The sequence below is a fragment of the Lissotriton helveticus genome, chromosome 8 (genome assembly GCF_964261635.1).
Source record: "Lissotriton helveticus chromosome 8, aLisHel1.1, whole genome shotgun sequence".
NCBI lineage: Eukaryota > Metazoa > Chordata > Amphibia > Caudata > Salamandridae > Lissotriton > Lissotriton helveticus.
The window spans coordinates 253,665,371-253,679,034 of NC_136069.1; the positions used below are offsets into that span (position 1 = coordinate 253,665,371).

The 13,664-nt window shown below is 42.9% G+C and overlaps 1 protein-coding gene across 2 annotated transcripts in view; it reads right to left on the bottom strand.

Moving 5' to 3' along the window:
- Window positions 1-840: 840 nt before the first annotated feature.
- The window catches only part of LOC144771586 (matrix metalloproteinase-20-like), a 252,435-nt gene continuing 239,611 nt past the window's right edge, over window positions 841-13,664 (bottom strand). For both annotated transcript variants that reach the window (XM_078655972.1, XM_078655971.1), the window contains one exon: window positions 841-1,531. Coding sequence is in view for 1 of the 2 variants with exons in the window: in XM_078655971.1 (XP_078512097.1) it covers window positions 1,431-1,531 (101 nt within the window). In the remaining variant the exon portion in view is untranslated. The remainder of the gene's footprint in view (window positions 1,532-13,664) is intronic.

Sequence of the window (13,664 nt, forward strand, 5' to 3'; positions counted from 1 at the left end):
GAACCATCTGCCGGAGTCGCGGATGTCAGTTTCTTCTGCACTTTCATGGACTACTGCCTAGTGTATTTAGGGGTCACCACTGGCTCAGCTATGATCTCTGTGCCTACAGGGGAACCACTGTCATGGCGGCTCCTCTGAACCCACTGTAAGTTTGGTGACCAGCCACCATCTTTCAGGCGGGCGAACACCAAGCAGGAGCTTGTTCTTGAAAATTAAAACACTAATGACCCTAACACTCTGGAGTTTTCTGTCAGGGTGTAGTGGGTCATTTTTATGATATCATGTCTGTTACTGGCAGATATTCCTGGCAGTGACAGATAGAAGAAACTACATCAGACTGTTTACTCTACATAGGGCTTGGTGTCTGATGTACTGACTTTAACGGGCCCTACTCCATCGGCTAGTAGAAGTAACCAACAGGGACACCACAGTTGAAAAAATGATAGTCTGTCTGACTCATAAAAGAGCGGGCACAGCAAGGGTTGATGGAAAGGATACTCTGCCACATTTGTGACTGAGTACCATATCTGCCAAACTCTGATGCTTCTCTCAAGTAACTGCAACATCTGTATTTCGCCACCAGCTACATCCACAATAATTTACTTATTGGGCCATTTGGTTTCAACAATAAAGAGATAGTTTAATTCCTTCTAAATTTGATAGCAGATATATTGCGTCTGGTGTGAGGTCGAATAGTACATCTATAATTATCTATACATACTTACCCTCTTGTTATTGTGGTAGTCGATATTCTGGCTATATTTTTGCAGGACATTATTGCACATGATATTCTGACATACAACTCTACAGGACTCTTAGAATAACTTGCAATATATTTCTACATATTTATTAATTCCAAACAACATTTCTCTGTTTAACCCCCTCCTCAACACTTCTCTAATACCCACAACCTCAATATTACATTACAGAGGCAGTGCAAAAATATCCAGAATCAATTTCCCATAATCGTTCAGCTCTCCTTTGATCAACTGAATCAGCCAGTAATTGATTGTTCTCTCCAGTAGGGATGGGCTCTTCGAGTACACCAGAAATCCCAGTTCAGATCTGCCTGTACTTACTATGAGTTCAATTCTCAAAGTGATCGGTGCACCTAAGTAAAATTGAAAAGTTAATAAAACCACTTAACTAGCAGAATGATTAGGGAGACTAGAATATCCTGCTGAATACAACTGTTCATCCTCCACTGAAAACACAGCAGTAGGGATAAATTCGAGAAACATTTAGATAACTCTGAGTGTCGATACAGCTAATAACTATCTGTAGTTATAACGAGCACATATCCGGCCAGTCAGGGATCAGATGATCATTGAGGTTATGTTGAAACAGGATGCAGGGGTGTGCGGCATGTCATGCTGTATTCCTGGCTGCAGCGCCACATAAACCAGGTTTGAAGTCCTTATTGTTTCATTTCAGCATCCAATCCATGCATTAGTGGGCGCTGTATGGAGGAGTCGCTTCTCATCATATCTGTATGCAAATGACTGCGGACCAACAAAAAGGTATATAACATCTGCGAAAAATAGAGACGAAAAGGTAATATGGAATTAGTATAATATTATTAAATATATATGTTGATAGTGAGTCTGTGAACATACAAGCAAAAAATTATCTATCCCCATGGTTTAATAGGGTTGGTCACCAACCCCAGTGCTCCGTTACATACAGGAGTTTGAAAGACTGTTGTGCACAGATATTAATCAATGAATGCAAAGTGGAGGTGTAATAGTGGAAACGCATTTACATTTGCATGCAAGATTTATTAAATTTGTTGAACCTTTTCCAATGATTTTCTGAAAAACTGCCCATAATAACAAGCTGAGCTTTGCAACGCCCTTTATTTTGCATTTACCATATTTGTGTTTTGGCTGGTTGTAAATATGATGTAGTATACATTATTTCATAGTCTAACAACGGCATTACGCAAGTATACACACAAATAAATTATGTCCAACATTGCATCAGAATATTGCTTCTAACAGGAAACAACATAGACCAGATACTTGCAGGGCTTTCAAATAGAGGTGAATGCTACTTCAGGTTTTGATGTAGCATTAACCCATCGATACAGATTAGCAGAATGTCCTACAGAAAGCAATGTACAAGGAGTAGCATCTACAATAAAGGGGGGACTCTAGCAGCATCTCGGGGGCATACTTCTGGACACGCAGGCTCACGCAGGCTCACCGGCTTTGTTTGTCTCCCTCCCACCGCCGCAGCATTTCAATCAGCAGCGGCCGCAGTGTGGAGGGGGGCACAGGGTCACTAGGACTGCAAGTCCCACACGCCTCTACGGCAGAAGCCGCCGCCACCCGCATTTCCCGCGCCAGGAGGCGCACAAAAAGGAGCTCAGCCCCCGCGTCGCGGGAACGCGCTCGGGACACGCCGGGCTAAGCCCGGGCAAAGGGCGGGCCGTCTGTGGCCGTCCGGGGACGACAGGGGACGGGACGGGCCACCCCCCTAACCAGTGAATTCATAACCTATAAGGCAACGGCGTCTACTACAAAGGTACTGTTACCTGGATTTTAATTTTTTCTTCAAGTGACAGCCTACTGGCTTATCGGGTTAGCATTAGACTGATAGTGCTATACTTGATTTGTGCTGGACTTGTTATTTATTCAATTCCTTCCTGGTACCTAGTTGTTAATCGACCTGTTATCCTGTAGCAAAAATGAGTATTCAGGGTAGGAAATCAAAATGACCAGCATCTCGCCCAAACACTAGACTCCAGGCAACATTGCCACAGCCCTTGCCAACATTGACGGCTATTGACAAAATGTTACAACAAACTATAGGGGTTGTGGCTAATGCAATTGAAAACACAGAAAGAAGATTATCCTTGCCACTCACAGCATGCTTCAAAGATCATGGCGAGGACTGTTCAGTCATTGCGATCGACCCTACGGTCTTGGACTCTTATTTAACATCCACTTATACTGAGTTGCCCTGTGCACAGATGCCAGCTGAGACCTCAGTAGATGTTGAAATAGTACAGGTTCCAGTAGAGTCCCCTATAAACAATGAGGACCAACTCTGTATTCTGACTTCTCCCCCCCCTGTGGTAATTTCAAAACCTGGTAGGATTGGCCCCAAGATGAAAAAGAATAGCTTTCCTAAAATTATGGGTAAAAAGAAGCAAGCCAACCATAATCTGGTGACCCCGTCTGACAATACTCTGCATTCACCTCCAGGGATTCCATGTTGGGTCACCAATATGGTGGCTGACCTCCAGGCAAGTCTGGAGCAAACTATTGTCTCTCATATTAAACCTCTGGTGTCAAAACTGGATAGACTAACCTCCATCTTAAATAACAGGATGGTAGGGACAACGAAGTCAACTAATCCCCAAGGTAATGTGGTACCCCCTATATCTGTTGGTACTCCCATAAAGGCACCATGTCCTGAAGCAGTTAAGCCTACTGTCCCAGCTGCATTGAAAATAAATATTGAGGGATAGCAACAACTACCGTCAAGTCTGTAATCCCCGTACCACCCCCTATATCAACCACCAATACACCAGGCCATACCTCTCCCCCTGCAGGGGACCCTACTGGTAAACCTAGACCACACCCCAAGGTGGGTAAAAATCAGGGGGCAAATAGTATACCATCCCTAGCTAAACCCTCTTTGCCCAAGGCAGTTTCCTGCCAATTGCCGTCTATAAATTTGCCCCCGGAAGCACAACCATATGTGGTTGCCCTATCGGGTGTGCCAGCCCTTAGTGAGGGGAAAAGAGAACATGAGGTTGATTTATATAATAAGTGTGTTCAGTGGTTGAGCCTAAATAGACCTTTACCACCCAATATCTTGGGTAAAATACTGGCAATGAGAAGAATAGATTGGATTGGAAGGGGCCCTAAAACGGTGGCCGGAGATGTAGTTACAATTAACTTTAGGGACTCTGCCGTTGTGGACGACATCTGTAAAGCCCCTTCCTATAGAGATTCCCAAATATTTGCTGTGCACCTATCCTATTTCTATCCTACCCCTATTCGTAAATTAACCTTCCACAGTAGGCCCCAACATAACAGAAATCACCTCTCTCCTCCTAATAGGATTCAACACTGGCAGCCATTTGGGGAGGGTATCTTTCCACCTATTCCGACCTACCCGCTGCAATCCCACTGGAACAGGTTTAGTGTCCTCGAGGAGGTTGATTGACTCACCCCGATAGGCACCTCTCTACTTGAACTTAACAACAATAACCTAACGGAGGGTTTTGCAAGAAAGGAAAATATTTTGCCTATGGTCATCGGTGAGGATTCCTATCCTAATGAAGTTACAAGGGTGGGGAATAGTGCAGAGCAGAGTTTGGACCAGGGACTCCTTAAAGAACAAGGGGATGTGCAAGGTATAAAAAAGGCTATGGAAGGAAGTATAAAAATCCTCTCATGGAACGTAGCCGGGCTAAAGAATAAGCTACTTGTACCGGAGTGGTCTTCTTTTATGGCCACACACGATATTTGTTTGATGCAAGACACTTGGTCCCTAGAGGAGAGTGCCAGCCCCGGTTTTGCGACCTTCGATATTCCTGCAGTCTCTGGGGGGAAGGGCCGCCCTTCGGGTGGTCTTTCCATATGGGTAGGCGTACACTTAGGTGTACAGGCTACCCATGTGGATACAAAATCCTCAGACATACAATGTGTCTTACTAAAGCCCGTTGATAAATCCCGAGTGGCTATTATAAATATCTGCTCCAGGCCCACCGTGAATGGAAGGGAATCGAGCACTATTAAAGCACTCGACCTCTTTTTCCAGACACTTGACCCCACAACTTCGATAATCCTTGGCGGCGATTTTAATTCCCAGTTCGAGCCCCCAGTGGATCTGAGCTGTGTGATGAGGATGAGGTCGACTTGCTTTGGCACACCCTTGCTCCAAGGATTGTCCCGGTAAGGGCCTGGACCTCGTTAGTACTACAAATCAAATCCCTGACCCTTGCAATATCTCTGCGGGCATGCAACGGAAGGGCCAACAACGATAGTTCTGGCCTACCCACATATAATAGGACTAATCATACTTCCACCATTGACTACCTCATGTTGGAAGCCAAACATTGGGATAGGCTCAAAGACTTTAGGGTTGTTCCAAGGCACGACAGTGACCACAACGCGTTGGTCCTGACGCTTAAGCCTGGTGCATTTGGACTAACTAACCCTGACTCCAGCCCTAATTTGGTAGTGCCGCCCTATATTATATCCAATAACAGGAGAAGGGTTAAATGGCCTTCTTGTCTGGACTCTCCCACCCGTCTGGCAGAAATCTACCAGATCGCTACCCCACTAATAAGTGACATGGGGAGCTCTACCTCTCATGGGCAGATTATAGAGATCCACAGAAAGTTAGCTGTGAGTCTATGGGATGTATTTTACCCAGTTAGCGGGACTAAGTTGCCTAGGACTAAAACACACCCCTGGCACGACCATGCCTGTAAAAAATCAAAGAAAGATCTTCTTACAGCAATTAAATCTAAGGACACCCTAAAAATTCGAGCATCAAGACTGCTGTATAAGAAGGAACTCATCAGGGGTAAGAGTGAGTGGGAGGAATCCAGATGGGTTGATATGAGACGGGCACTCCTCTTAAAAGATTCTAAGACCTTCTGGGCCATTGCTACCTCCTCGGCGGGAGGTGAGAGAGATGCTGGAGTCTCGAATATCGCTCCCGTAGTGTGGGAGGCGCATTTTAAGTCACTTTACACAAGTCCTGAGTTGGGGGCACCTGTGTGCCAAGGTCGGGACAAGTTGCCTAAAGTGGCTTTGGCCCCTCGGACCTGTATGGCCCAGGATCTCCTGCTCGAGCATTGACTGCCGGGGGTCCTGGGGCCCGGGGTTTTCTCCTGTCAAAACCAGGACACCATGCCAGTTCACGGGATTTCCACGGCCCCAGACCCCCCGCACGAGTATGGACTGCCGGGGGCCTTGGGCCCTGGAAACCAGATAGAGCAACTGGATGCCTACGAGAGGATCGTCACTAATAATCTAGGCTCCATCTCCCTCAAGGAAGTTGAATCCGCAATTGAGAGACTGCTTCCGAATAAAGCCCCCGGCCTAGACAAACTCCTGGGAGACCTTTTTCGTTCCCAACCAAAAATCTGGGCTCCCTACCTGGCGGTCTTGTTTAATGCGGTATTACAGGGTTCCGCATTACCTGAGACCTGGCTGGGAGCCGAGATTGTTCCGATTTTTAAAAAGGGCTGCCCGCTCGTCCCATCCAACTACAGACCAATCAGCTTACTTGACACCACCCAGAAGCTGATGGGCCGAATCCTACTCGATAGACTATTGGGCTGGATGGAGGAGAATAAAACTTTGACCACCCTCCAAGCCGGATTTAGATCAGGGGTCTCGACCATGGACCAGATCTTCCGGCGCCTACTGGAAAACTGCAAGATTAGAGGGTGGCAGCCTCTACCTTGTCTTTTTGGATTCGATCTGGTTCCCAGGGAGAGGCTCTGGACAGTGTTGGAGGAACTTGGTCTCCCTCCCTACTTATTAGATGCCCTAATCAGACTTCACACTGGGAATTATGCACAGGTGAGGTGTGGGAGGAACGGGGAATTATCAGCTCGCTTCCCTGTTACCCGGGGCGTACGCCAGGGCTGCGTTCTAGCCCCCACTCTTTTCAGACTGTATGTCAATGGTCTGATAGATGAACTTAATGGCATTAGGGATAACGATGCCCCGCGTCTGGCCACTGGTAGGGTGCCCGCTCTGATGTTCGCGGACGACACTTTGTTGTTGTCGCGGACATCATCGGGCATCCAGCGGGTTCTGGACGGGTTTGTGTCCTTTTGTGCCTCGCGGGGATTGGAGGTCAACTTGGAGAAAACCAAGTTTATGATTTTCAATCCCCCGAGGCACACCCACCCAAATCCCGCACTGAATGGAACCCCCCTAGAGCGAGTTAAGACCTTTATATACTTGGGGGTCACGTTGACTGAGCACTTTTCGAGGGACCACCAAGTTTCTAAATCTTCCCTCAGACTGGCGCAGATTATGGGAGGCGTAGGCAGATTTCACAGAGCCTCTACTTTTAAACCAGTTACCCCTGTCCTTGAGATATATAAAACACAGGTCAGGTCTGCAGCCTTGCACGCTGCAGAACTTTGGGGACACACGAACGTACACAACTTATTGAAGGTTGAACAGGCATTCATGAGACACCTGGTTGCTCTTCCCCAAAGCACGCCTCTCATACCACTACGCTTGGATCTGGGCTTGGAAGCTATTAACGAATTGGCAGCTGCACGACCTCTGGTCTACTGGAGAAGGCTCTGGTCTGTGCCGGAGCTCTTATCCTTTAGAGCAGAGTTTATTGCAATTTGGGGGCAGCTAAAGAATAAGAACATACCCTGGTTGGTTCATGTAAAGGCCCTCCTCTACCAAATTGGTCTGCCCCAACTATGGGACACACCAGAGGACAGCTGCGCGAGGATGCAAAGGTCTGTATTAGTGGCGGCTGTAAGGTCATACAACCTCAAAACACTATATTGCTCGACTTACCTGGGCAGGCTGTCCACTGAGTTCCTACTGATGAAAGTTGAATCTAGGACGGAGGCGTTCCTGGACTTAGTGCAACCTTCACTTGCAAGAAAATTATGCATCCAACTGAGGCATGGCTCTATACCGATTGGGGCATTGACATCCAGATGGGCAAAATCGATGGAGGCCAACTGCCCTGCTTGTAACTACTGTAGGGAAGACATTGTACATATCTTCTTTTTCTGCCCGGCATATAGTGAAATTCGGAAATGCTGGATTATTCCATTGTGTAAAAACCTGGGTTTCAGACAATGTGCACAAGCTTGCAGAGTTCTAACCTACGATACCGCCCCTCTCATTGTTTTCGCTGTCTCCCGATTTTTACTCGGCATGTGGCGGAGAAGAACTGTTTTTATTAACAAAAAATAACGGCCCATTCCTTTTTCATTTTATCTCATCTTTGATAACTCAATGTTTAATAACTTTTTTTATTGTCTATATCCATGGTTTTATTTCTGTGCCAGTATATATTTTATTGCACTTTTATGGTCAATGACCGAAATAAAGTTATCAAATTGAATAAAATAATATTTGCCTAGAGCATCAATAGGATTCAAATAAAACCAATTTAAAACAAGCATTAGTAATGTCAATAGGTCTGACTTATGAATGCAAGTACCTTTGGTGTCACTGGTGGGTTTAGGCACCCAAAAAAGCCATCATGCTGGACTCTGTCACTCATATTTGCACTCATGCATCCATTCATACATCCACTGACTCATGCTTGCATTCACCCTTTAACACAATCACAATAAGGCAAGTGAAAACTCAGCAACACATGCAAGATAAATTAAAAAAATACAAACATTAAAAAGAAAACATGCTGCTCTCTTAATACGGTAGGCACATGCTTGGTTTAACAAAACTAAACGTGACCGGAGCGATTGTCCATCTTGCAGTATTATTGTACACAATCAATCATTTTTAAAGTTCTAGAATGGCCACCACATCTAGTTTGGCCATCATGTAACGGCAAATCATGGAATTCTATGGACAACAGCATTCCATAATGGTTGCCTGGTATAGAGGAAGTAGCCAAGCTTTGTGCAGCACACTGCATATGAAATGAAAGGGAAGTAAGTGGTCTGTTAGCTCTGCCTGAGGAGCAGCAGTATCCTCTTTTTTTTCCAATTCTTTTTAATGAACGTTTTGGTCACTGCTTTACATAGACACATTCGATCCAGTAGCACAATTCTGGAGACTTGACTGTTACACATTGCATGCGATATCCTCTTAAGAAAAATTAAAACCTAAAAAGGAAAAACAAATAAATAAAAAAAAACTACAAAAGAAGAAAATTGAAAACTAAAGGACTAGCTAACCAGTCCTGACTTTAAAGCATGCTCATTTTCAGGTGGATGTGTACATGTGAACAGAAAATGCCATCTTACACAGGTCTAGAGAGCCAATGATTGAGGGGGATTGACCCATTACCTTGTACTGTTCACTGTCATGGATGGCAGCAGACAAAATCCTGGCTGGCAGCCAAGCCTGTCAGCCTTCTGAAAAGATTCTACAGAAAATCAATACAGTGCAAATGTTCTACCTATAGGGTTTGTCAAAAGGGGAAACCAACACCAAAATCCTTCCCTACAAAGGTAATCTGTGAAATTTCATATACAGAAATACCTGATGGCAAGCTTTAACATGATGCAACAATTACCCATGCTTAAATATTATTAGTATTACCATATTTGTAAATGATTCAGGCCTACTGCCTTTGCTGTAACTTTTCATAATAAACCAGACCTTTGGCATTTTAATTACATCTTCTCAATGGACCAATCAGGCCTATATCTGTTGTCGTTGCCTTATCACCATAACCAACTCAGGCGTACTGTATTGAGCTAAAGCTGTCCATCAAGGGCACCATCAGCCATAGTCATAAAATTGCTAAAATATACAAAAGTGTCACAGCAAAATGGTACCTCGAGAAAGAGGGTATAGCAAGTATTCTTGCAGTGCAAATATTCTATAGCTACTGTTTTTAGAGGAGATTTCCAACACCCTTGCATAGTATTATTGTAATCTGTGAGATTCCATAAATCAAAATACCTATCTCTAAACTTTAATCTAGATTAATACCAAGCCATTGTTACATGCCTATTGAATTTAACATATGCTTTTCAGAATCACCATGTCAAGCCTAATGCCTTTATCACAACTTTTCATAATGAACAATTAGTGATATAAACTTTATCATTGCTATCACTATAACCAAATCTGACCTACTATGTTAAGCACAAGGTTTTGCACAAGGCAACTATCAAGTATGCTGCAGTAAATTTACAAAAGGGTACATAATTATAGTTTTCAAAACAATATAACCCCCCCATGAAACTTAATAAGGATTGCCATAGTGCAAATCTTCTATCTCCATGTTTTTTTTCGAGTGGGTCATGAACGCCTCAACCCTTGCCTACTACTGTGTAACAAATTACCTTCCTTCAGGCTTTAGTGTAGTGTAATAACAACACACCATTAAAAGCCGGTTGCCTTGAACACATGATTTTCACAATAAGTAATAATATTTCAACAAGGGAGACCTAAGGATCACTGTGGACCTGGGGTAATAACTATAACAAAAAACACACTGATCCCTAGTAACAATACTTTGGATGCAAAGAATCAAATGGCGAATAACATTTATTCAAAAGAATTTATGGACAACAATTTTAAGCCACATAACAGCGCAGTGAATATTGGTGGAAAATAAATGTGCTCTCTTTATAGGTGATATACTCAAGAGATAAATCATGATCAACAAGTGTATCAACAAACACAAAAACAGCACTGCCCTTTCCTGCAAATTCTTAACAATCATAAAGGGGTTGTGTTTTTAAAGTCAATGGCGTTTTGATCCCAATAAAAATGGAGGGATCAAATCAGGCCTTAGGGGGATACAACGATCCCAAGAGAGAGATTATGAAAGGTAATGCAGTTGCAAAAAGAGGAGTTTCCTGGGGGCAAGACTCAGGAACAGGGTGGCCGGGAATGGCCTGAGCTGGATATATGCTAGATACCCATAGGGGACTCCAATCGGCCTGCAATGGGAAGCACGTTTTTGGGTCTAAGGGCTGGATAGCAGATTCCTTCACTGGGTTTGAATTAACCTAAAAATGGAGATTCGCTGGTAGCACTGACGAGCAGCATTGAGTCCTTTTGGGAAAATGAGTTTACTATGTTGCTATTTGTCTTGAAATTATTTTTCATAAATTCCTTTGATTACATTTTATTAGCCACTTGGCTCTTTGCATCTCAAGTATTTTTATTAGGGACCAGTGTGTTTTTCACAATAAGTAAGTCAGACCCACTTGCTTTGTCGAAACATTTAAATATAAACAGACCACAGCAAGGAATCTGCCATAATTGTTCCTGGTGAAACGAGAAGGCTTACAGCCTTTTACATTGCATTAAAACTATAACTAGCAGAGGTCTACTGAAAAAAACTCATAAGCCGGCAACCATCATGCATACTGAGAATAAAATTACAAATATGTACAAATGTACAGTTGGCAAAACATTTTATTTTTAAAAACACTCGACATGACCTAGGAAGAATCATCACCGTGAAAATCTTCTACTTCCAGGATTTTTTATAGTGGGTGACCAGCATCAAAAGCCTTGCCTACTGTGGTAATCTGTGTAATTATATATAAGAAAATATATGCCCTACAGCCTGGAACATAGTGCAATAGAAGTCCACTGTTAGAGGACTTTTGGCTTTCAACAAATACTTCTCGCAATAAATATGCCAGACTACTGTCTTTCTTATAACTTTTCTAAATAAGCAGACCACACCTATGGTATCTAGCATAACTTTTACCAGCGCATCAATCGTATATATAGCTGTCATTGTTAGCTTGTCACCATAACTGACTCAGGACTAGTGTATTGAACATAAAATTCCCCGGAAGGCAACCATTGGGCATGCAGTCATCACTTTGAAAATGTATGCGAAATTACAGTCAGCAAAGTAAAATACTACCTCTCCTAAGAAGCTCTAACAATAATTCTCAATATGCGAGTCTTCTATACCCACAGTTTGTCAGAGGTGGTAATCAACACCAACACGTTTGCCTAGTACGATAACCAGTGAGATTCCATTCAACCAAATACCAGTCTGTAGACTTGAACACAGACTAATAACAATCGACCTTTAAATGCCTATTAACTTTAATATATGATTTTCACGATAAATATATCTGGCTTTCTGCCTTTATCGTAACTTTTTACAACAACCAATCAGGTCTATAATCTTTAACATTGGTTTATCAGCATAACCAACTCAAACCTACTGTGCTACGCATTATCTGTCCCACAAGTCAACCATCAGGTGCACTGAAATAAACTTATAAATAAGTAAAAAATTACAGTTGTAAAAACAATATACAAACCCTCCTCAGAGACCTTAATAAGGGATGACAAGGTGCACATCCACTATCCCCATTGTTTGTTCAGGTCAATTACCACAACAAACCCTTGCCCACTACAGTAATCTGTGAGATTCCATTTAACAAAATACCTACCTAAAGGTTTTATCTCAGGGTAATAACAACCAATCCTTAGAAGCCTATTGCCGTTAACACATTCTTGACCACAAAGTCTAAGGCGGGTCTACTGGCTTTGTCTTAAATATTTCATAATAAACTGTTCCATCCTAGGGAAACCAGCATATAGAGACCTATTAAATTTGGCATCATTATTTTCATTCCATCAATCGGTTTATAGCTTGTCATTGATGAACACCATAATATATAATTGACCTCTCAGCACCACATGAACATATTTACTTTTTGAAACTGGCTGGTTAAGAAAGATGAAAAACAATTTAAGAACTGGCTCTGAACGCATGTGATGCTCCAGAGTCACTGTCCGACAATGATCAAGTGTCAAAGGATGATGATAGGTCCATAAGAATGCAAAGGCAGCGGTTTAGTGTACATCATAAGATTGACTCCTTCCTTACTGTCCATTTATAGGTTGTCTCTGTCCTACCTCACACCATTGATTTGCAAAGGCTGAGCTGTGATATCTTGCAGGAATCCATTCACGCCCAATTCCAGTTTAACATTGAAATGAGGACTCTAGACTAATACATGGAAGGGGGATCAGATTCTGCATGCATCCTGATGACACTAAGCTGAGCTTAAACAGTCCATTAAGAATTTGAATACAGTGGTGTGATCACAGCAAGTTAAGTTCTCATCAGACCTTGCAACCATTAGGTGGTAGCGATAAGCCAGCTTTAACCCCTTGGGCGCGGCCGCGATTCTGCGCCTGTGCGGCCGTTTTTAAGAATGGGCGGGATCATGACGGCCCCCAGCCGTCATCAGCACACGCCCACCGTGATGCATGACGGACAGGGGCTGTCATCAGCATAGAAGGGGTTAAAAATTAACTCCAACCAAGACTGAGCTGAAAAGAGAAATTGATTGTGAAAAATAGGTTGCTATTGATTCCCTAACCTGCTTTTATTCCATATAGAGATACTAAGCAAAATTTTACCTTTCATACATTCACATCTTCCTAAAACTGTAATAAATGACATTGTCTGGTCTTGATTGAACTAAGGAAACAGTATTTGTCTGGTTTACCAAACACTGGCTTGCCCTTAATGGGGCGGCTTATTTCTTAAGAGTTCATAGCTATTCATTCAGGTATCATCCACATAAACCTTGTCAGTACACAAAGATATCTTTGCATTTCATTTAAGAGATACCAGGTCATACATGTAGTCTTATGTACTCTCTCTTCTTCACGGTGATTCCTCTATCCAAGTATGTGAGTATCGAAGTAAAATCACATGAGCTAAAACCAGTTATTCCAAGCTGGAAAGACCACACCAAAACAAGTCAGAATAGCACAAAAAAAAATGTTAGATGGTCACCACCGCCTAAAAGCAAGTGATAAATTATTTCGATCAAGCATAAAATCTTTAAATAACATTTTGCAAAGCGAAAACTATAGAAAAGTGCATAAGAACTGACAAAAAATTATGACGGAACAATCAATCAAGTTTTTTGTGCAGGTCTATCCATATACAACAGTGCCATAATCATGTAACAAAGAACAGCTAAACACAGCTTGCATATAGGTGGG